Source organism: Ciona robusta, chromosome 8, assembly GCF_009617815.1.
Source record: "Ciona robusta chromosome 8, ASM961781v2".
Classification (NCBI taxonomy): Eukaryota; Metazoa; Chordata; class Ascidiacea; order Phlebobranchia; family Cionidae; genus Ciona; species Ciona robusta.
In genome coordinates, this window is record NC_143242.1 from 8,036,783 (window position 1) to 8,058,535 (window position 21,753).

Sequence of the window (21,753 nt, forward strand, 5' to 3'; positions counted from 1 at the left end):
TTTAGAATATTGAAATAAATTTAGGTAAATACGTTTATATAAAATTGCATTAGCTGTGCATGTAGTGTTCACTATAGTTTGTATATTGCAACTCGTGCAGTTATTTATATTGGGAGTTGAATTACACGCCTTGTTCCCAGGGAAATATGAGGCGCCGGTTTCGTAAATCTAATTTAATCTAATTTAAGCAAGAATGTTAGTTGGGGTAGTTAGCGTAGGGCTGTGTAGATGAATTTACACCGTTTGTTGGTGTTTAGGGGATGTTTAAGTTAATGTACAAACTATTTCGTCATTGAGATTATTAACTTGCAGTTAAAGAATAAACGCCGCGACGAAAGTAGTTATGTTTGAAAAATGGTGTTTTTGGTAAAATACATTAATTTTATTTTATGAACGTTTCTTATGCTTTCCCGGCGGGAAGACGTCATCAGGGTAGAATGCGACAAACCAAACATTTAGGTAACGGTTTAAAAATTGGCGATTAATAGGATTTATTGCCTTTTAAATACGATAGCGAAGATCAGATTAACTAAAACAACGAAGAGAAGCGAATTAGCAGCAAAAACGAAAGTCGTTATAAATAAGCATCCTAATATATAAACTACCTAGTAACAAGTGACAGGGCGGTTGGTTGGATGTCCATGTATTGGTCGTATCTATGTTAAAACTGACTTACAAGAGGTGACCCCATGTAACAGTAGCCTGGATACCAATGTCTTGTATTTAGTAAATTATTGATGGCTTTCCTTCTATGACTTTGGTTAGTGGTTAGGGGTTGTGTTTCATATCTCTTGTATTCGCACGCCATGAAGGTCCTTATTGCCGTTGACGAAAGCGACATCGCGGAAAAGACGTTTGAATGTAAGTGCATTGTTCAACTGTTGTGACGTAGGAATACGGTTTTGAAATAACTATTGTGTCTTTAAATTAAAACAAAGTGTTTTTATTTTAATTTAAGAAAAAAAGTTTTTTTTTAATTGATAATTCGCTTTGTTATTTTAAGCGGCGTTTACACTACAGCGTAACTCGCCTCGGTGTAAAAAGAACAAACAAAGAAATATCTGCACTCAGCGTTGTTCAGCGCAGGCCAGTGTATATACTTCTTTGTTTATTCTTTTTCACAATAGCTGTTATGTACAAACTATCTGAGACCTAAATTATTTTCATGAAATATTAATATCTTGTTGTTATCCTTATTCAGGGTATTTGAACCAAATCCATAAACCTGACAATGATATAGTGGTCAGCCATGCTGGGGAACCTCCGCATTTGCCTACACTTAAGTTTATGAGTAAGTATAATATATAGTAGGGTGGGGTAAGATGGGACACTTTTAGCACATAACATCCAAATATCCTGATCGTGTTTTAAACAATTAACAACGGTTTATAGAAGTCGTGAGAATACGGTTTTATAATTCTTGGATGTTCTTTTTATACTATCAAATCAGACAAAAAATGGAATGAAAAGGTGTCTCATCTTCCCCCATCCTAATATAAATGTTTTCATCTTTTCGAATTCGATAACGAAGACCAAATTAATTAAAACAACAAAGAGAAGGAAATTAGCACAGTCGTTATAACACGGCTGTTCTGTTTCATACACCTCGTGCTTGCTTACAAGTTACCCCGTATGTAACTTTGTGGTTATATTTACTCGGTAACAAAGCTTTGCATTGCTGGGAAACCTGTGTTTCATAGAAACTCTTTATCAGCGGTTTAATGTTTCTATGTACACGTCATGTAAACACGTCACAATGGTGTGTGTGTGCGCATATAATGAACTAAAGTTCTAGTTTTATTTAAAATAATAAATATTGAAATAATTGCTATAAATCATATGAAGTATTTTGATAATGTTATTCGTGTTTAGTTTTCAACGCTTATTTACAGAATACGAATTAATTATGTATATCGTAGGTTACACGATAGGATTGTTTATTATTTTATTTTATCAACCATATTTACAAAATCATATAACCGTATCCTCACTAAAAGAACTATGTTAAAAATATGATCGAAAAGATGAGATATTATGCGCCAACGGTATCCATCTTACCCCACAGTTTTACATTTATTTATTAAAATTTAGTTTAAAATATTTATTTCAATCTTTCGCAATTCCATCTTCGATTTTAACGATTTAAATTATGACGTCACAGGCGAAGGTGCGGTTTTCCCCAGTGACGAAATAAAGAACATTATGACGCAGAGCAACAAAAAGTTGGAGGAATTCAAAAATGAATATTCCTTAAAATGCGCCGAAAAAAAAGTAAGTCAATTGTTGCATTATTACTAAATAAATATAAAATGACGTCACAATCGGTACGCTGAGCGACACTAAATTAATTTTAGAATTCCGAATAATAATAATAATGTCGCTATCTTTTAGACAGAGTGTTTATATACGGAGTCATCTGCTTTTAGAATGGTCGTTGTGGGTATTTTGTCGACAATAAGTTTCTAATTATTTAAAGCAAACGAATTGATTGATTTTGGTTGATTATTGATACGACAACTTTATTAATTAACCTTCGACCTGTTGTATGGAGTTCACAGTGTGTGGTCATAAGGGGTTGTTCAGGAGGGAATTAGGGGGTGTGTAATATCGGAGCTTTTTAATTAAAATAACAAAGCAACTCAACTTATTACAACGTTGGTTTAAAGTGTCTTTGTATTGAAACTATTGGTACGCCGTAAAAATAGTTGCATCCTTATATGGATAAGATTTTAATTCGAACGAGCTAACTTGGTTATGACAAACTGTTCCGGGTTATGGGCCAACTCTGGCTTAAATCCCAGGTCCCATGGTATGTTTTGGCGCTGAAGTATATAACTCATTCATATATAAAATAAAAAATCGTGCAACTTAAAAAACAACAATGAACTTATAAAACCATTTTCATCGCAGATAAAATGCAAACTGGTGTTCCAGCTTAGCGATAAATCGCCCGGCGAAACAATTGTTAAAATCGCAAATGAGGAGGCGTGTGACGTAATAGTGATGGGCACGCGGGGACTCGGCGCAGTTCGCCGAACAATCCTCGGTTCGGTCAGCGATTACGTCATCCATCATGCCAGGATTCCCGTCATCATTTGCCCGAAGTAAAAATATGGGGAACATTGTTTATTTAGTGTTTTAGAGTAAAATTTGTTCTAAAGGTTTAATTTAAATTAGTATTTGTTGCTTTAAAGTAATGTGTGTGTTTTGGTCAAGTATATAAAAAACGTAACAAACAAAATCAAGTCCAACCAGCAGGAAGTTATTCGCCTAAAATAACATCGGTTTCTTACACAAATATTATCCAGCGTGTTTTAAATTTTTCGTTTAAATTGGTTGTTGTTGTTTTGAAACTGTATATTTGGTTTATAATGTAACAAATAACAAATTAATAAACTTCCAACATAAGAAAACACAAAAGTTTGATTTCAATTTTATTGACATAATATCTAATATTTCCTAATTTACTTTGAACAATTAACAACGCTCTTAAAGAGTCGTGTAAATACGGTTATAAAGTTCTGTGAATATTCTTTGTTTACTACTAAATGGAATGACGAAAAAAAATGAAAACTTAAACCATTTTACCACAACGTGAGATAAATTGAATTAACATTTGGCGTACAGTCGTTATATTATACATACGCTAATAAATGCCAGTGGAGCTATTTCAGAAACATTTTTATGGTGGAAACATGAACTAGTTGATCCCAACATATGCTTATACTATAAATTAAACTGGGTTTACACGTATATGATGCACGATGTACATTGTATAGTAGGTTGGTATACATTATATGTACAGTGATGTGGGGGAATACGGGACATCTTTAGCGCATAATATCCAAATATCCTGATCGTGTTTTAAACAATTAACAACGGTCTATGGGAGTCGTGAGGATACGCTTGTTATAATTCTTTGAATATTCTTTGTTTACTACCAAAATGGTCGAAAAAATAGAATATAAAGGTGTCCCATCTCCCCCCACCCTACTATACAATGAATTATACATGGTTATTTACTTATGGCACACCAGCACAGGAACACGAGCATGGTGTACAATGTATCCGCTCACTGATCCTAATATTGTACGTCGTACAACACCAAGACCACGTGACCCTGTGATTATGATGTCACACTTCTCTTTATCGGCCAATCGAACCAACGCCTCGCCTGTTGCGTCATTGATGACGTCAAACACGAACCGGTGGTGCACCTAAACCGAAAATAATTTTACCCGGTTGATAAAATCTAATACACGTTCGTCTCCGTTTATAATCAATTAAATCGCTCGGCTGTTGGTTCAAGGTCCGATGCTGCCTTTAATTAAGATGGAAGACATAAAACAGCAATTGCTCCAAACCAGTGGTCATTTATGGGTTGACCGAACAGCCATACATAACACTGAAGGATCTCATTAAGAACCCCGTATATAGGCCACACAATAAACCAGATGCCACGCCAAGCACACCACCTACACGCCACACACCACACACACGCCACACCACGTGCACACACGCCACACCACACACACACACGCCACACCACACACACACGCCACACCACACACACACGCCACACCACGCACACACGCCACACCACACACACACGCCACACCACCCACCTTTCCTTCCATCTGATGCAACTTCGTTTCAAACTTCGTCATCAACTGGTGAACTTCACGTTTAGTTTTGCGAATCATTTCCTCCAGTTCATTAACAGGAAACGGGGCAACCACGCCACCTAGGGATGATTTAGTACTTTGATGACGTCATTATTCATATGACGTCACTGGTTCATATTACGTTTAAAATAAAGTGCTACAAATATGGTCCAACTAATAGTTTACTAAAGGGATATTTCACCAACAACTAGCATAACCAGTCTCTTGTTTAAATAGGGTATATGACGTCATTAGTTATTATGACGTCATCAACTCACCGAAATATGGCTGGTAAATAGAAGGTTGCTCAGCAACATGGCCGATTATGACCTCATTTTCGTCTTTGTGGATATTCTCGAAATACCCTGAATATAGATAGTTACGTCATGAATAAGGATAGTTACGTCATGAACATTTAAGAATCATATGTTTATGACGTCATATAAAGCTTTATGAAACCGTAAGCGATAATCAAACCCAAGAGTATAAAAATATTGAGCAATAACAAGCAGAATATATTGGTGTTGACGCCATCAGGCATAAAGTGGAATTTGAAATTGAATTTCGAGTAAAAACGATTGTATTTCGCCAACGTTTCATCTGCCATAAAAAGTGTAGCTGTAAAACAAAATTTACGTTTTTACCAAAACAGCAATTTCAAGTTAAGTATTGTAATATGCAATAACGGTATGATATATAATAACAATATATATGAACTTACAATTAAACGCATGCTCAGCGATGTCGCTTCCATCAACTGCTATTAATACTCGCATCTTGGTCTTACATTAAGTCCTGTCGCGCAACTATACTGCGTTGAGTGGAAGTAAAATCCATAATACAGTAAGCACTCATGCGTGAGGAGGAACTGTGCGCATAATAAAGAAACAAAGGAGGAAATGGAGTTGAACCACCATGTTAGTGTACCATGGTTAAATATTAATATTGGAGGGTGAAGCTGATGCTGACACGGTGTATATGTGTGTTGTGGTGTAATATATGGTTTGCGTGTGAGATCATATACCTTTGTGTAGGGTTAGGGTTAATTGTACTGTTGGATAATGGATACCGTTAGCAAATTATATCCCATATTTCCAGATCGTGTTTGATGTATATTATGGTGGGGCAAGATGGGTCTCTTTAACTCACAATATTCCATGTTTCCACATCTTTTCTACGGCCCAATGGACCGATAAATAAAGAATGAAAACATGGCCCATTTTACCCCCAACCTATTGGACCATCTTACCCCAACCTTCAATATCTTGGCTGTAAAGGCACGCGCGTAATCTACCCGGATGTTAAAAGACTAAGGGACTCATTACCCGCGCTCATTAAAACACAAAGTATTTATTACTCAAAACAATTGCAAATAATTAAAAGTTAAAACGGCAAAACGCGTTTAGTAAGCGAAACACTTTGTTGACGGTAATTTTACTCAAAAATTATTTTATGCAATTTACACATGAACAAGTATATCATTAAGCATGGTATATAAGCACTGGCACTTTCGAATTATGCATTACATAATCACTAACAGATCCGAGGATTGCTCTCTTGATCATTCCCATACCACGTGACCCGGTCACTATTGCGCCACAATGCTCTTTGTCCACCATTTTAACAATGGCTTCACCAAGTTTATCTTGTGTTGCTTCGAACACGAGCTTGTATTTTATCTTTAAAGCAAAATATGGGTTCATTTTTAATGAATTACTGCAATATTGCATTGATTAAATGAATTGGGCACGCGAGGCCAAATTTAATAACCCACAACTAAAGCGTAACAGAGCGATTTGATTGGCTATGAACGGGAATGACTGCGTGCCAGCTTTAGATATTGTCCGAAATAACCGTTATACCTTTGCGGGTGATTGTTTTTAATGTATGGCTGACAGTCTAGACAACCCATTAGTGACCACTGGTTTGAAGCAATTGCCGTTAAAAAAGTCTTGCCCAAGGATACATACGACCGCAATGTTAGCAGCGGCGAGATTTGAACCACCTACCGCTCGGTTCTTTAACTTTGCGTCATATTTTTTCTTCAACAATTCGAATTCTCGTTGAATTTCCTCAGGAATTTCTTCTGCCAAGTAATCTTTGGGGATTGACGAGACTGCCCCGCCGGCTGTAATAATGTGGTATTGGTTGCAGTACAATAATATATTGGTATCATATCCACACACTGCAATAGCTTCAGCAACTCGACTGTGAACATGGGAGTGGCAACCATGGATGAGTCACTCAAGTTTCCACCCATGAGAATATAAATGACCAAACCAACCAAAAGTCATGCCTGCTTATCCACACACTGCAATAGCTTTAGTAACTCGACTGTGGGCATGGGAGTGGCAACCATGGATAAACCACAAACATACACCTATAGTCAATAATATGCATTAGATACAACTACAAAAGCTACAAACCAAAATGCGCGTGATACGCCGATGGTTTCTCAACCACGTGACCAACAACGATCTCGTTTTGTGACTTGTGAAAGTTTTCCAAATACCCTGAAACGACACACCGTTATACAGTAAGGTGGGGGAAGATGGAACACCTTTTCCATCTATTTTCTCGTCCAATTCGGTGGGAAGCATTCAAGCATATAAAATTTAAAGAATTATGAAACCTTATCCCCACGACTCCCTTATACCGATGTTTATTATATAAAACACGATCAGGATGTTTGGATATCATGTGCTAAAGGTGTCCCATCTCCCCCCACCCTACTGCATATAGTTACTAGAAATACAATAACGGTTTAAAAAGGCTAGTTATAATGTAGGGTTGGATACCGTTAGAACACAATATCTAATATTTCCTGATCGTGTTTTTAACAATTAAACAGTGCCCTTTTAGAGTTGTGAAGATACGGCTGTACAATTCTGTGTAAATATTATTAGTTTTCTAGAAAATGGGACAATAAAACAAAACGAAATGTCCCATCTTACCCCACACATGTCCCATCTTACCCCACTCTACAATATTAGAAATCCGCAATACTTACATTCGAAAGCTTTTTCTGCGATCTCGCTTCCGTCTACTGAGATTAAAACCTTCATGATTCCAAGTTGCAATGTGCTGTGTGAACTGTGAAGGACCTCCGTGAGCAACTACGATATCAAATACAAATATTTAATTTGTGCGATAATATTTGTTTGAAATATGTCGAAAGAGCCGTTAATAATTTTGACAGGCATTAATTAAAAATTTAGCTTAAAACGTTAGAACAACATTTTTGTTGGTAACAGTCTTTTTGAACTATTGCAAAAATATAGAAAATATAAAATTGAATGAGAAAAGAGTTTTAGATACTTTTATTGTATTTCTATGGGAGTCATATTTGTGACAGTATTTATTCGGCACCACTGGCATGTGATGTCACCGGCAAAGATTCTGCCAGAATGACGGTGTGTTTTATTTGAACGGATAGGAATATTGTTGTTGTTGTTGGGAAATATGCCGCTGCCAAAGTTAAAACCAACTGTGGTAGCTGCAGGAGTCGCTGGCGTGGCTATTGGTAAGTTCTTAACTTAATTCATGAATTATTTTGTGTAAGCTGTTTTAAATGAATGTTGTAAGTTACAACTTGTAACTTATTTATCCTCGCATGGCGGGGTGTGTGTTCTGTTTCATACACCTCGTGCCCTCTTACGAGTTACCATGTATGTTACTTTAGAGATAATTGTTTAGTGCATGTTTTTTCTTTGTGAATTTAAAAAAGCATGTTTTTTTTGCTTTAATTTTCACAAACCAATGGCGTCCAGTTGCTTTTACCTCCCGAATATATGCCACTGGTCCAAGCACTCCAGGTGATGTGGCCATGTCTATATTATTTAACTAAATATAAATTGTTTTTTGCTACATCCTGTATTTTTGTTTAAGCTATTATTTAATCTTCGCTACTGTAATCGAAGAGACAAATGCAAAAAAATGTAATCTATGTTTTATGATGCTAAACACAGGAGCTGCTGTCGGATATTTCTTGTTCCAGCGTCGAAAGTCGAGGATATTTGAGGAAACTGATGAAGGGATTGGGGATGTGGATTCCATTGTCTCGGAGGAGGAGGTGAGAGGAGTGGGAGCATTGGGAGGGTGCGGGCACCCTGGATAACTGAATGTAACTGGTGTTCTGTTTCATACACCTTGTACCCGCCTATGAGCAACCGCGTATGTAGCTTAGCGGCTGATTTTTTTATAGCTGATAGTTTGGACAACCCATTAGTGACCACTGGGTTGGAGCAATCGCCGTTAAAAGTGTCTTGCCCAAAAACACATTTGCTCATATTGGTAGCAGCATCAAGTCTAACCTGTGGCCATGGGTTAGAAGCAGGTCACTAGTGGCTAGCCACTGTACCATTGCCATGCCACCCTGGGTGTTGTGGTGTAAGACCTACATTTTAAATTTTTAAGGTTGATAAATAATGTTGATTTCTAGATGGAACGACAAATTCTTCCAATGCGTGAGATCACATGTTCGAAAGTAGTAAAGAATATGACATCACAACCTGTGACATCACCACCTGTGACATCACCACCTGTGGCATCACCGTCTATAACATCACCAAAAACCCCGAAACAGACAACAAACATGTTTGAATCGACGCCAAACAAGCTGGATGATGTTAAAATCACGGACGCTGAAATTAAACCTCGTTTGGCGAAGATAGTGGTGTTAGGGTTGGAGGGTTGTGGGAAGTCCACACTACTTAATGTGTTGGCTAAGAGGCCCGAGGAGGGGTATTCCCCCACACAGGGATTCAATGTGGTTCAAATACAAAGTGGGGAGTGTTCACTAAGTGTGATGGAAGGTAGGTGTTTAATCTGCTGTGTGTAATGTGTGGGTTTATAGTAAAGTTGATTTCTTGGTATTTTCTAAACATACCATTGTTGTCTATTCTATATGGGTGAGGTCCTACAGTGAGGCACGCCAGGGGACCTGGGATTCAAGCCAGAGTTGGCCCATTACCCCAACATTGTATATGCACATTTTATTCTATATGGGTGAGGTTCTACATTGAGGCATGCCATGGGACCTGGGATTTAGACCAGAGTTGGCCCATTACCCCTTAATGTTATTACATTAATATTCCTCCACCCTTAGTTGGAGGTGGTCCTTCAACGCGAAGGTATTGGTCGCACTTCACCTCTGACATGGATTTGTTGATCTACGTCGTCGATGGCTCCGATAAAAATAATTTCAACGAATCAAAGTCTGAGTTGATGAAAGTGCTCGCTGAATCGACCAATCAAGTTCCTTGCTTGTTGATTTCAAATAAACAGGTATTGAATGGGTGTATATGTGTGTTGTTAGTTTTAAGCCAACTCAACCTATCGAAAAAAGTAGTTAAGTACACTAAGTTACTACTACTAGTTTAGACTTACTTTATTACAGCGTAAGTTGGAGCTGTTAGTAAGGTTTATAATTTGCATGTAAAATGATACGTGAGTAGAAATTATTGCCATTCAATATTATGCAGAACTTTCCAGTGTAAAAGTCAAAATAACAAGATTTTTGTTCCAATTCATAAACTTTTCCAGGATTTGGAGAATGCTGAAAAATGTTCGTCGATATTTAACAGCAAAGACTTGAAGGAGATCGGTCGTAAAACAAGCGGAAACATCACAATATTGGACGCTACATGTTGTGCTAATGGTGGGGAGGGGGTATCGTTCCGTGAAACTGTGATATCTATTATATTAAGTCTGTTGAACGAACAACAAACATGAATATGCAATACTGATAACACAGGGACGTATTCAGGGGGGTTAAAGGGGGCAAGGAAACCCCTTTTGTGGTAATGGAGCACAGCATATCTATGCTTTATTACCAAACATCTGGTTTCAAGCATGTCGCAAAAAAAATTATCTTTGAGTTAGTTGGTTCCGCCCCCATCTAAAATTCCTGAGTATTGTTGTGTTAACTTTAAATTTGGTTGCAGTGAAAACCCTCATTCCCTTTCCCTGTCAACTACTTGATTCGAATATTCTTGTAATTTGATAACCGTATCAATGTAACATGAGATTAACTTTATCAGGGTAAAAGTAGCATATATATATTGTAAAAGTTGGGCAGTTTTTTTATTACAACTATTGTTGTAACACAACAACTTGAATATGATGTCATAATGTTAATTCTAGCATAAAAATGTTGTTGCGTTTTTTTTTTAAATCCGATTTTTGCTGACGATGATTCTTGATGTTTATTATATTTGCCATGAGTGTATGTGTAAAAGTGATCATTTCTCTGGAATAGTTTAAAAATTCCAATTAGTTAATGCTTTATAAAACTTTTTTGCAGTTTTTTTTGTAAAACATAATATATCCAAGTATTTCAAAAGAACCCCCCCTATTAAAAACTCGTGTTTTCAAACACAACACATTATGAGTACAAAGTGTATTGCAATACAGATGTCTTACAATTATATTCCAGTAACACACAAAGCATAAACATAAGTAACTAAAGCACAATTAATCTTGGATTGGAAACACCGCTAAGTTCAGTGTACAAGTCATATGGTGTAATTAATAAGTGTACAATATATTATCATTATGTGATAAATGATATTACACTTTTATTTCTAGAACAACACTTCTGGCATATCTGGCTTATATACCAATGTTTCATCGTCCGATACAGGTTGTTCAACAGCGTGAATATTTTGCGCTGTTGAGTTTCATTCACTCAGACGAATATGACCGATATAGGACGTTTAAGCTTTGGTATGAAAATAAATGCAGGAAGAGCTGTTTTAGAAACAATTCTATATGAATTTAAATGTAGACCATGTTACCCCAAACTACAATTCAATGGAATGAATTAACACGGTGTCCTTACATTTTACATCATTGGGTAAAACACAAATTTACCCCAACCTATTATATTTTAACATTGGTGTAAAATCCTTGCATATACATTGTATAATATGTTAATTAATATGGGGTTTACAATATAGTTGCATCTTACAATATACATTGTATAGTAGTATGCTATATATTGTATACACAATGAATTATACATGGTTATTTACTTATGGCACACCAGCACAGGAACACGAGCATGATGTACAATGTATCCGCTCACTGACCCTAATATTGTACGTCGTACAACACCAAGACCACGTGACCCTGTGATTATGATGTCACACTTCTCTTTATCGGCCATCTTTACAACGGCTTCACCGGGTGAAAGGTCGTTAACGTGGAAGTCAAGTTTGTAGGAAACCTGGGAATTGTTTTAAAATAACTTACATAGCATAATTTTGTAAAATGGCTTACATAGCATAGTTTTGTATTTATCTCTCTAAATAAAATAGCGAAGATCAAACTGATTATATTATGTAGCTTAATTATTAATTAAAAAATTGTTTTTAACAAGAGCAGTCTTATTACAATTCATTCAAAGGTATTTATAAATGTGAGATTGATAGAGTTTAACTTGTTTATCCTCTCATGGCGGGGCAACTACAGTCGTTATACCAAGTGTGTTTTGTTTCATACACCTCGTGCCCGCTTACAAGTTACCGTTACCATGTAACTTTCTAGGTGATTATTTACTCTGGGTTTGAGCAATTGGCACCATTCGGTGTCTTGCCCGAGGACACCAAATGCAAATTTTGCACCCTCTGTTATCTAAACATTAAATGTTCTTACATCTTTATGGTTTGCCATCATGTTCGTATACTTTTTTTTAAGTTCGTGAATCTTTGCTTTAGCTTTCGCCGCTTCAGCTTTCATTTCTTCAACTGGGTACGCCACCTCTCCTGCTGCAAGGGTTGGGGGTTAAGTTGTATAGATGTAACTTATTTATCTATCGCATGGCAGGGCAATGATAGTTGTTAAAACAAGGGTGTTCTGTTTCATACACCTCGTGCTCGCTTACAGGTTACCAAGTATGTCATTTATTTATCCTCGCATGGTGGAATATGACAGTTGTTATAACACGACTGTTCTGTTCGACACACCTTCTGTCTGGTTGGCAAAACTTAACTATTGGTTTATAATTAATGTTAAGGTTGCAGTAAAAATATTGTGAAGCACTGATAAGCTGAAACTTACCCAAGAAAACATAGGTTGGTAAATGTGGGGGTTCCGCTGCGTGCCCGATGATCACTTCATTCCCTTCTTTGTGTATGTTGGTGAAATACCCTGCGTGTATGGGGTGTTAAATAAACATTTAGCCTATTATGTATAATACCATGTGTGTATGTATTATAGCAGGGTAGGACGCATTAGGTGTTTGTAATTATAGGTAAGCGCCATGCATGTACAACTATGTTAATTCCTGCATCTCATTCTGCAGAATATAGCGATTCCTAACGACGTCTCGCGGGGCAAGACGTTAATTTTCGCGTGCTTATTAACCGACTTAATACAGATTTGGTTCTTATTTTAATTAATTAGCGTGCATGGGCAAAATAGTGACTTGCATAACCAAAATTTGTGAACAAAATCGCGCGTGCACATGCCTCTTTGCAGAGTGTGCAATGGTACGCGTGTTGCGGTTAATGTTTAACTTGGGTGGTGGCCCGTTAATGTCGTAATGTCGTTAAGTTCGATTTTGTGCTGACTGTGCATACGTGGCATAACGATTTTGTGATGACCATGCATTCGTGTCATAACAGTGGCGTTTACACTAAAGCGTAGCACGCCTCGGTGTAAAAAGAACAAACAAAGTAATATCTACACCCAGCGTTGTTCAGCGCAGGTTAGCGTAGATATTTCTTTGTTTGTTCTTTTAAGCGACGTTTACGCGTTCCGGGGTTCAATGTACTACATTTATTATTACTAATTAGTAATAATGATTAGATAATGACATCATGAATTAGAGACAATCGACACAATAAATACTAGAATACGACCCAACATAGGTCAATTGACAATTCGAACACACACACGTCACAATACTTACATTCGAAAGCTTTTTCTGCAATCGTGCTGTTGTCTACTGCAATAAAGACCTTCATTGTTACGTATGAATATGCTGGCTGACGAAATAAATATGTTTGCAACGAATTCTAGAAGCTCTCTTTTATCGCGTCTGTCGCGGTCGGAAGGGAAAAAATAAATTTGCGGTTTGTGTTCCTGGTCACGTAGTCTGGTATAGTATGACGTCATATACCGGTTGAAATCAACATGTTATGAGGTTAGTGGTGTGACATAATATAATGCATTCCATTGGGTTTAAACACCTTAAATTACCCAATGTGTTACACGGCCTACTAGAGATACGGCCTGATAATTCACATTTTACGTTTGAAATTAGAAGGCCTATTGTATGTCACAAACACCATTATTTTCAATTGTTACGTCATGTATTTTGCTTAAAAAAGGTACCAGTAATGGGAAAAACGCATTGAAAAACATACGAATTTAGCAATGAGGTCAATTATTTACACAAGTATAGCTACATGCAGCGTTAGAAGCGACCGGACAGCAACATAATGTTATAAATAAACACTTGTAAACATAATAAAGGCGTAAACAAAGTTTACAGCACCAAAACGGGATTAAACAAGAAAGAAATAAAGCTTTCATTGAGAAACTCAAACCAATGCTGCTTGTGAGGGCAGGGTTATCCTCAAAAGGCATTGGATGTTTGATTTGGCAAAACATATAAGTGTCCAACCAACCAGCAAATAACGTTAAATTATTCACCTAATCATCATTTATATAAAAATGGCTGAATCAAGTGGATTTGAATAGAATCTTGTTTTTGGATTGACCACTGTCCACCAAAGCATGTATTGAAAAGTTAAACTACAAAAGTTGGGGTTACCAGAATACATGGTTGTAAGCAAATTGGCTTTAACGGAATAGTTGGAACTAGATTCAGTTTTAAGGGTTTTTCGCTTTCCATGCTTTACCAAGTGAGCTTCATAATCATTCTCGTAAATTCCACCGTGTGGACCAAGCTGCCAGTTGGTCGTATATAAGCAACTTTGCCGTCAAGTCCGTTTGTCCAGGAGCCAAATAACGAAGGTTTCTTCGGACAGGACTGATAACAAGACCAATTTAAACATGCAGCGCACTTGTAGACCATGGTAAACTGTAGTTGAATGTATATAATATAATTTGAATGAACTGTATCAGTACCAAGTAAGTTCAGACCCGCAAGTGGTTCACGTTAAAAATAAAACATCTATACACTGACACAAATAATCATTGAACCTGCAAACCAAACGACAATTACTAAAACTGTCTTGTTTACTAACTTAATGTGCGCTAGTTTAGTTTAGACACAATCACTGGTTTAGAAACAAATGTTGTTTCAGTAGCGAAATGGATATAGAGAGCTATACTGAATATACTGTCTCGTAATTTTCTTCGACTGAGTGCGAACGGGACTACGTAATCTGTTCTAACCTAAAAGACTACCTGTAGATTATCTTACAGTTAATTTTAAACACTTTATTAATACAAAACAACCCTAATACTCTCTTTGCAACTAGCATACACCTTCTATTTTAAATGAAAATTTGAATTAAACTGTATACTATGCTGATATGTTTACACCCAAACAATGAATAACAATGGGATAATAATGTTGGTTGTGACGTACAATAGGCCTTCTAATTTCAAACGTAAAATGTGAATTATCAGGCCGTATCTCTAGTAGGCCGTGTGTGTTACTGTAATACACTCACAGTTTTTGTAATACACTCACAAGTTTTTGCTGTTTTTTAAAAAAATTTATTATTAGTTTTAACTGTAATAAATTCCGCGAATCTGACCCTGATCTGGTGCTCATAAAGTTAAACGATTCTTGCGTAAAAAATATAGTACGAATGTGCTTTGAAAACAGGACAAAAATTAAGTCCAGCCAATTGTACAATAAAATATATATATTTTCCCCATAAATAGTTTTGTTGGTATATAAATACTATAAAATGTTGTGTTTAGAGCAGAGCTTTTTGTGATAACACAACTTTAAACATCTTTAGTAATAGAAAATGTTTTTTGTGAAATCATGTGACGTAGACATTATCAGATAAATATAACTATTTGTATGTTTTTGATAACTAACAAAGAATTGTTCTTCATCGGGCGATTGGGGTAATGGGCCTACTCTGGCTTAAATCCCAGGTTCCATGGCATGCCTCACTGTAGAACCTCACCCATATAAAATTAAGATTTGCGATAGCTTTAGTTTCTAGGTACCCTAAATTTTTACTCGACAAAAATTAACAAATCCAAGTTTATTGCATCCTTCACACACACTCACGCATGAATGTACATAGCACCAATAAGTTCGTATCAACAGTTGTGAAATTTAAGACACTTGGCTTTTTTATCAGATTATGCAATTAACAACAGGTGAATATAGGTTGAAATTAACGAAAATGTTAGGATGATATTTCCATGTTATAATCAATCAGCTACATACTACTACAACGAATAAAACACAAACAGGGAATTTAAAATTTGCAATAGATACAACAAAAACGAAGTGAAATTTAGAAAATTTTGTTGAAAAACAAAAGTTGTTTTCCCACAACATCAAAGTTTAACAACTGAAACGAGAAACAAGTTTCACAAAAACGAAAAGGTTTATGGCAACTGCACTAATCAATTATTATTTTTTTCCTAATCAAACTGATACAAAACAACTTTTTTAATAAAAAACATTTGAAACTTTCGAACATCTGGTTGTTATTAAATGAATATCATTTTTAATTAAGTTCTACCTATTCATAAAATGTTATTCTTGTTTATTTTTGGAAACATGCAAAATTTAACGTACGTATCCAGTAATACAGAATGAAAACTTTACGAATGTGTGGCTTTTTTAGTGAGATATATTTATGACCCAAAGTTACCAACGACGGGGTAATGTTTATTTATGGAACACCATAACGGGCACCTTAGCATGATGCATCACATAATCACTGATGGAACCTAGTATCGTACGACGGACTGCCCCAAGACCCCTCGACCCGATAACTATGAAGTCACAATGAGACTTTTCGGCCATCTTAACGAGGCCCTCTGCTGGCTTTTCATGAACTTCGAAAAAGATTTTCGCAGACTGTAGAAAAACAATTTTTTAAATCATTTTAAAAAATTATATTTTTAAAATAAAAATATATCATAACTTTTTAGCGGGTTCTTGTAAACTAACATGTTTTGTATTTAACACAATTGTAATCACCTGTTGGTCTTCTATTTTCTTGAGATATTTTTCTTTCAAAGCTTCGTATTTCCTGGTAGCTTCAGCGCTAGCTGCATGAATTTCTTCGACTGGCAGTTGGCCCCCTGTGGGTATATGGGTGAATTGAGTAAAGTGGGGTAATAGGGGGGTATGGTGGGGTAAAGGGCAAACTCCTAAATTACTGGGTGTTGGGGTAATCGGCCAACTCTGGCCTTAACCCCAGGTCCCATGGCATGACACGCTGTAGGACCTCACCCATATACAATATTGGTTAATAGTTTATACCATTGTTAGCATTACAGCATACCCAAGAACGCATAGCTCCCAATGTGCGGATATTCAGCAGAATGAGCAACAAGAACGTCATTTCCATCTTTGTGCAATTCACGATAATACCCTGGAATAAATGGGAACAAAGTTTTATATGAAATATATATGTATATTAATCATTTTTATTTATCATTTAAAATACGATAGCGAAGATAAAACTTATTAAAACGTAGAAGAGAAGGGAATTAGCAGCAAAACTACAGTCATTAAAAAAATAAAATAAATTACCAAATATTTCATAAATTTATTGCTAGATTTACGGTAAAACTTACAGTCAAAAGCTTTTTCCGCTAGTTCACTGTTATCAACTGCTATAAAGACCTTCATGTTTGCTCAGAATTGTTCCCTACGTCTTGTATTACTGTACTTATATGTGTGGACCGTTAAATGGGAAAGCGCAACGAATAGGAAACGTGAGAAAAACGCTGAGCCAGCCAGTCACGTAGGCACCGGTTGTTTTGCAAGCAAAGTTCGTCTAGGTTCGCTGTTGTTTTATTGCTCGATAAGAATTGAAGGAATGCCTGTTAACAAACGATGGCGGCCATATAACCCATACTATTGCTAACTATAATTGCATTTTGTGTTTTAGAAGTTTTTACGCGAATTTTGCTGCAAAACGAAATTTATTTTTCAATTTCATATTGTCGGCCACATTGTTGTAGCAGCTTTGAAATCAAGATACTTTGTAATGTGTTTTATTTGTGCCAATATAATTTGTTTTTACAAATCAACAACACAAGCGACCACGAGTAAAACCGCACGTCCGCAGTCTATTGTTGACAATTGTTTTGAACAATCACGTGTTCGTCTAGAACACTCGTTTTATTATGACACGTGATATGCCTACGTGATGTCATAAACGTGTTTGTCGGCGGTTCTTTTTTCGCGCGTTCTCACATATTTAACATCGATCGCACAGAACCTAAGCTGACCAGACAAGTTAGAAACGATCGAGGTTTACTTGAAGTTTAAAATGAAGGTCTTAATTTCTGTGGACGCCAGTGAAAACGCAAGCAGGGCATTTGAATGTAAGTAATAAATATGCAACCTAAACAATCACCCATAAAGTTACATACGTGGTAACTTGTAAGCGGGCACGAGGTGTATGAAACAGAACACCCGTGTTATAACGACTGTCGTTGCCCCGCCATGTGAGGATAAATAAGTTGCATTTAATTATTCAACTTAATGTATTGTGATAATAAAGATTAATTTGTTGTTCCAGGGTACTTTGAGCACATCCACAAGCCGGAAAATGAGATTTTGCTTTGCCATGTAGCTGAACAACCTCTTATTCCAACCTATATATTTCTTGGTAAACACATGTTTTATGTTTATATATTATTGATTATCACATCGATTGTGAAGTTAAATGTTTAAAAACTATTTAGTCTCCAATAATTTATGTTTTTCTATTATTGTGGTATATTTTGTATGGCTGATAATTTAGACAACTCATTAGTGGCCACTGGGTTGGAGTAATTGTCGTTAAGTGTCTTTCCCAAGGATACATACGTCCATAAAGGTAAATGGTAGCAGCGATGAGTCTTGAACCTGTTTCCTCTGGCCTATAACGAAGTGCTATTATTACTGCCATGGCACCAGACTATAATAGGCTTATGGTAAACACATTATAATAAACTAATACAATAGTAGTAAAGGCTCTGGTTTACCAATAACAGTGATCACTGGGTTGGATAATTTTATTTCTTGACAGAAGATGAAGTATTGGTGAGTTACACTGAGGATATTGAGAAACTGCGGCAAGAAACAACCAAGAAACTGAATGAATTGAAAAAGAAATACGAGACAAAACTGGAGGGACATAATGTAAGTATGAGGGATCCTGGGTTCGAATCCAGGCCATGGTTGAAGAACCAGGGGTCCTGGGTTATTTTTACTATATATATAGTAAATTGCTTTGTATATTTAGTAAATTCATATAATAATGATTTCATTATCACAGGCCAAAGCGCAAATGTTGTTCAAGTATTGCGAATGTCCTGTGGGTGAGGCTATTGTACAAATATCAACCAAAGAGAATTGTGATGCGATAGTCACAGGTTCACGTGGTATGGGGGCTTTCAGACGTACGATCCTGGGCTCCGTGAGCGATTATGTGATGCATCATTCCAAAGCAACTGTCATGGTTTGCCATCAGTGAACATGTGTATAATATATAGTACGGTGGGGGTAGATGGGACACCTTTTCATTCCATTTTCTCATCTTATTTACTAGTAAACAAAGAACATTAAAAGAATTATAAAACCGTATCCTCACAACTCCTATAGACCGTCGTTAATTGTTTAAAACACGATTTAAGATGCTTTGATATTATGTGCTAGAGGTGTTCCATCTTTACCCACCCTGCTATATACACGGTTGCTTGGTTGGCATATTAAGCTTGTTTTCAAAACAGGTCTTAAACCAATTATAGCATGTATATTGTATATATTAGTATTGTGCTACTGATGTTGCCGGACATTGTAACTTTACTTTAATTGTAATGTCAGAAAATCGGTTGTTAAAATAATATTATGTTTTAAATAGATGTTTTAGTTCAGGCATATTAATCTGTGACAAATTAATCAATAAAGTTTCCTATGTTTCTTGCTTTAATGTCATCTCAGATTTTGTGCAAAATTAAAAAGTGACACCGATAGTTAAGTGTATGATGTTTGATGTTTATATTGTAGCCACCAGGAATGATTATAAGAGCCCACCTTCTGGCTGATTATATATTTGCAAAAATAATAAAACATTGACTTCGGTAAATTTGTTGTCAATATTATGCCAGGATGTCCGTTGTTAAAACCATGTTGTAAGTAGCCATGTTGTAATTATTAGGTTCATGGGGTGCCGGTTCAAATCTCACTGCAGTAGTAGTAATGAAGCTTTGTATATATTTATAGTGCAATGTTATTCTGTCGCATGGAATAAAAGTTCACATATGATTGCTGAAGTTTAAATTAAAGCAAGTTAAGTTGAGATATTATATTCAATATATCTTATGTTAAACTATTTATAGGACTTTATTTTTTCGGTTACGTATTTCATAGCATTTAAGCCTGATGTTATTTGGTTATGAGAATCGTTCAAGTACATAAGCACTAGATCAGGGGCAATTTTACGGAATTCATAACAGTTACAATTACACATTGTCCATTAGTTTTAACATGTTTCCTAATCGTGTTTTTAACAATTCACAACGCTCTTTTTGAGTTGTGAGGATACTATTTGGTAAATATTCTTCGTTTACTACCGAATAGTATAATAAAAACACCGAACTCACTATATTTTTGTAATTGTTACTTGACTACCTAGCTTGTGAAATTACAACTATTAAAACAAACAAATTATTACTTCATATTTTATTCTGTATATTTAAATAATATTCCATCAACAGATTCAAATCTAGGAGGTTGCAGGTTCAAGTCCCAGCTAAGGTAGGAAGATTGTTGCGGTATTTTAAATATTCACATTGAAAAATATTTTTTAACAAATATTACGATATTGTAAAATATGTCAAACAATTATTCTGATGTTTAAAATTGTGCTTTTTTAAAATTCCGCACATTTTCCATCTTCTCAATTCAATGATGCCAGTTGTTCTGTTAGAATATTTTAATAAATGAAAAAAATGTTTTCAATTAGGAAAAAATAGCTAAAAATTGACATTTGACGCCTTGACGGCAAAACTTATAAAAAAATTGTAATTATTATTTAAAAAAAATAAATTTAATTATGATAAAAATTTTAATTATTATTTTTTACATTCAGTTTTATAAAATATTACTTACATGTCCATGACCTCCGTGACCCCATTTTCCATGACCTCCGTGACCCCAGTAACCTTTGCCACCCCAATGGCCATGACCCCCATGTCCATCGCCATGACCTCTCTCATTCCCATGCCCCCAATGGTTGTTGTTGTTTTTGGCTTGCACTGTAGCTTCCACGTGCATAACAAACAGCGCCACCAGCAGAAGGATCGCAATACAACGCATAATGAAGTGTTTAAGCAATTAATCAGCTGAAAAATCTGGTAAAAAAAATTTAAGCATTATCTTCAGTGTAAAAAAATATCTACACCCAGGACCCAGCATTGTTAAGCACAGATATTTCTTTGTTTGTTCTTTTTACGCCACAGCGAGCTACGTTGCAGTGTAAACACCGCTTAAAAAACAAACAAAGAAATATCCACTCCCAGCGTTGTTAAGCGCAGATATTTCTTCGATTGTTCTTCTTGACAAATCTTCACTGCTTCACTTGCTTACTTGATCCCCTGTTGTGACTTCCATGGTTTAGGTTGTGATATTTATACCTTAGTTTGCAATCCATCATGTATATAACACAATACAAACATGTTTAACACTAATAGGAAGTTTGTTTCAAGTTAGAAACAAACGCCAACAATTAATAGTTGTTGATCAACGTTGTGTTCGAGGGAATGAACAATTGAATAGATATGAACAATGTATATTGTGGTGATAGTGGGGGAAGCGTTAGTTATTATTGTATTGTTGTTAAACAATGGAAACTAAGGATAAAGGGGAAAGTGTGATAATGATGTATAGCACTGTTATATAGCAGGTTATTCATTA

The 21,753-nt window shown here is 35.9% G+C and overlaps 7 protein-coding genes and 1 long non-coding RNA gene across 10 annotated transcripts; 3 read left to right on the forward strand and 5 right to left on the reverse strand.

Moving 5' to 3' along the window:
* Nucleotides 1-624: 624 nt before the first annotated feature.
* Nucleotides 625-3,420, forward strand: LOC149733045 (uncharacterized). The gene is made up of 4 exons (XM_089883209.1): nucleotides 625-861; nucleotides 1,202-1,291; nucleotides 2,162-2,271; nucleotides 2,911-3,420. Exons 1-4 carry the CDS (start codon nucleotides 807-809, stop codon nucleotides 3,106-3,108), a joined length of 453 nt encoding a protein of 150 aa, XP_089739335.1. The 5' UTR covers nucleotides 625-806; the 3' UTR covers nucleotides 3,109-3,420.
* Nucleotide 3,421: 1 nt separating this feature from the next.
* On the reverse strand, nucleotides 3,422-5,502 carry LOC149733046 (uncharacterized). Its single transcript, XM_089883202.1, has 4 exons — nucleotides 5,386-5,502; nucleotides 4,943-5,029; nucleotides 4,626-4,744; nucleotides 3,422-4,217 (listed from the first exon to the last, which is right to left on the reverse strand). The coding sequence occupies exons 1-4, from the start codon at nucleotides 5,438-5,440 to the stop codon at nucleotides 4,020-4,022; spliced, it is 459 nt and encodes a 152-aa protein (XP_089739328.1). The 5' UTR covers nucleotides 5,441-5,502; the 3' UTR covers nucleotides 3,422-4,019.
* Nucleotides 5,503-5,983: 481 nt separating this feature from the next.
* On the reverse strand, nucleotides 5,984-7,815 carry LOC149733047 (uncharacterized). Its single transcript, XM_089883204.1, has 4 exons — nucleotides 7,675-7,815; nucleotides 7,091-7,177; nucleotides 6,674-6,792; nucleotides 5,984-6,343 (listed from the first exon to the last, which is right to left on the reverse strand). Exons 1-4 carry the CDS (start codon nucleotides 7,727-7,729, stop codon nucleotides 6,146-6,148), a joined length of 459 nt encoding a protein of 152 aa, XP_089739330.1. The 5' UTR covers nucleotides 7,730-7,815; the 3' UTR covers nucleotides 5,984-6,145.
* A 210-nt stretch (nucleotides 7,816-8,025) lies between these two features.
* On the forward strand, nucleotides 8,026-21,525 carry LOC149733048 (ADP-ribosylation factor-like protein 9). The gene is made up of 6 exons (XM_089883201.1): nucleotides 8,026-8,187; nucleotides 8,633-8,736; nucleotides 9,106-9,478; nucleotides 9,772-9,950; nucleotides 10,209-13,812; nucleotides 20,556-21,525. The coding sequence occupies exons 1-5, from the start codon at nucleotides 8,127-8,129 to the stop codon at nucleotides 10,395-10,397; spliced, it is 906 nt and encodes a 301-aa protein (XP_089739327.1). The 5' UTR covers nucleotides 8,026-8,126; the 3' UTR covers nucleotides 10,398-13,812; nucleotides 20,556-21,525.
* Nucleotides 11,050-13,718, reverse strand: LOC149733049 (uncharacterized). 2 transcript variants are annotated; one of them, XM_089883208.1, is made up of 4 exons: nucleotides 13,579-13,718; nucleotides 12,726-12,815; nucleotides 12,321-12,430; nucleotides 11,050-11,892 (listed from the first exon to the last, which is right to left on the reverse strand). In XM_089883208.1, exons 1-4 carry the CDS (start codon nucleotides 13,631-13,633, stop codon nucleotides 11,695-11,697), a joined length of 453 nt encoding a protein of 150 aa, XP_089739334.1. In that variant the 5' UTR covers nucleotides 13,634-13,718; the 3' UTR covers nucleotides 11,050-11,694. The 2 variants fall into 2 exon arrangements, with proteins under 2 accessions (XP_089739334.1, XP_089739333.1); XM_089883207.1 differs by having other exon boundaries at nucleotides 12,321-12,433.
* On the forward strand, nucleotides 13,753-20,103 carry LOC149733050 (uncharacterized). 2 transcript variants are annotated; one of them, XM_089883205.1, is made up of 5 exons: nucleotides 13,753-13,812; nucleotides 18,068-18,176; nucleotides 18,374-18,463; nucleotides 18,866-18,978; nucleotides 19,115-20,103. In XM_089883205.1, exons 2-5 carry the CDS (start codon nucleotides 18,122-18,124, stop codon nucleotides 19,310-19,312), a joined length of 456 nt encoding a protein of 151 aa, XP_089739331.1. In that variant the 5' UTR covers nucleotides 13,753-13,812; nucleotides 18,068-18,121; the 3' UTR covers nucleotides 19,313-20,103. The 2 variants fall into 2 exon arrangements, with proteins under 2 accessions (XP_089739331.1, XP_089739332.1); XM_089883206.1 differs by lacking the exon at nucleotides 13,753-13,812 and having other exon boundaries at nucleotides 18,062-18,176; nucleotides 18,869-18,978.
* Nucleotides 15,851-17,756, reverse strand: LOC149733051 (uncharacterized). The gene is made up of 4 exons (XM_089883210.1): nucleotides 17,421-17,756; nucleotides 17,126-17,215; nucleotides 16,819-16,922; nucleotides 15,851-16,695 (listed from the first exon to the last, which is right to left on the reverse strand). The coding sequence occupies exons 1-4, from the start codon at nucleotides 17,473-17,475 to the stop codon at nucleotides 16,504-16,506; spliced, it is 441 nt and encodes a 146-aa protein (XP_089739336.1). The 5' UTR covers nucleotides 17,476-17,756; the 3' UTR covers nucleotides 15,851-16,503.
* On the reverse strand, nucleotides 20,506-21,156 carry LOC149733052 (uncharacterized). Its single transcript, XR_016385570.1, has 2 exons — nucleotides 20,950-21,156; nucleotides 20,506-20,760 (listed from the first exon to the last, which is right to left on the reverse strand). It is a non-coding gene; the product is annotated as an uncharacterized LOC149733052 (long non-coding RNA).
* Nucleotides 21,526-21,753: the final 228 nt, after the last annotated feature.

Bases quoted from the DNA above. Each gene is read 5' to 3' on its own strand.
- LOC149733048 (XM_089883201.1), top strand. From the start codon at position 8,127: ATGCCGCTGCCAAAGTTAAAACCAACTGTGGTAGCTGCAGGAGTCGCT. The intron at 8,188-8,632 runs GTAAGTTCTTAA...TGCTAAACACAG, and splicing joins AGTCGCTGGCGTGGCTATTG to GAGCTGCTGTCGGATATTTC. The intron at 8,737-9,105 runs GTGAGAGGAGTG...GTTGATTTCTAG, and splicing joins CCATTGTCTCGGAGGAGGAG to ATGGAACGACAAATTCTTCC.
- LOC149733051 (XM_089883210.1), bottom strand. From the start codon at position 17,475: ATGAAGGTCTTTATAGCAGTTGATAACAGTGAACTAGCGGAAAAAGCT. The intron at 17,216-17,420 runs GTAAGTTTTACC...CATTTATTCCAG, and splicing joins AGCGGAAAAAGCTTTTGACT to GGTATTATCGTGAATTGCAC. The intron at 16,923-17,125 runs GTATGCTGTAAT...ATATACCCACAG, and splicing joins TGGGAGCTATGCGTTCTTGG to GGGGCCAACTGCCAGTCGAA.
- LOC149733047 (XM_089883204.1), bottom strand. From the start codon at position 7,729: ATGAAGGTTTTAATCTCAGTAGACGGAAGCGAGATCGCAGAAAAAGCT. The intron at 6,793-7,090 runs GTTTGTAGCTTT...ACATTATTACAG, and splicing joins GGCGTATCACGCGCATTTTG to CCGGCGGGGCAGTCTCGTCA. The intron at 6,344-6,673 runs GTAGGTGGTTCA...TTTGCTTTAAAG, and splicing joins CAAAGTTAAAGAACCGAGCG to ATAAAATACAAGCTCGTGTT.
- LOC149733050 (XM_089883205.1), top strand. From the start codon at position 18,122: ATGAAGGTCTTAATTTCTGTGGACGCCAGTGAAAACGCAAGCAGGGCA. The intron at 18,464-18,865 runs GTAAACACATGT...ATTTCTTGACAG, and splicing joins TCCAACCTATATATTTCTTG to AAGATGAAGTATTGGTGAGT. The intron at 18,979-19,114 runs GTAAGTATGAGG...TCATTATCACAG, and splicing joins CAAAACTGGAGGGACATAAT to GCCAAAGCGCAAATGTTGTT.
- LOC149733049 (XM_089883207.1), bottom strand. From the start codon at position 13,633: ATGAAGGTCTTTATTGCAGTAGACAACAGCACGATTGCAGAAAAAGCT. The intron at 12,434-12,725 runs GTAAGTTTCAGC...CAACCCTTGCAG, and splicing joins ACCAACCTATGTTTTCTTGG to CAGGAGAGGTGGCGTACCCA. The intron at 11,893-12,320 runs GTAAGAACATTT...AACAATTCCCAG, and splicing joins TGATGGCAAACCATAAAGAT to GTTTCCTACAAACTTGACTT.
- LOC149733045 (XM_089883209.1), top strand. From the start codon at position 807: ATGAAGGTCCTTATTGCCGTTGACGAAAGCGACATCGCGGAAAAGACG. The intron at 862-1,201 runs GTAAGTGCATTG...ATCCTTATTCAG, and splicing joins CGCGGAAAAGACGTTTGAAT to GGTATTTGAACCAAATCCAT. The intron at 1,292-2,161 runs GTAAGTATAATA...ATGACGTCACAG, and splicing joins GCCTACACTTAAGTTTATGA to GCGAAGGTGCGGTTTTCCCC.
- LOC149733046 (XM_089883202.1), bottom strand. From the start codon at position 5,440: ATGCGAGTATTAATAGCAGTTGATGGAAGCGACATCGCTGAGCATGCG. The intron at 5,030-5,385 runs GTAAGTTCATAT...ATCTATATTCAG, and splicing joins CGCTGAGCATGCGTTTAATT to GGTATTTCGAGAATATCCAC. The intron at 4,218-4,625 runs GTGGGTGGTGTG...TTTTCGGTTTAG, and splicing joins TGCATCAGATGGAAGGAAAG to GTGCACCACCGGTTCGTGTT.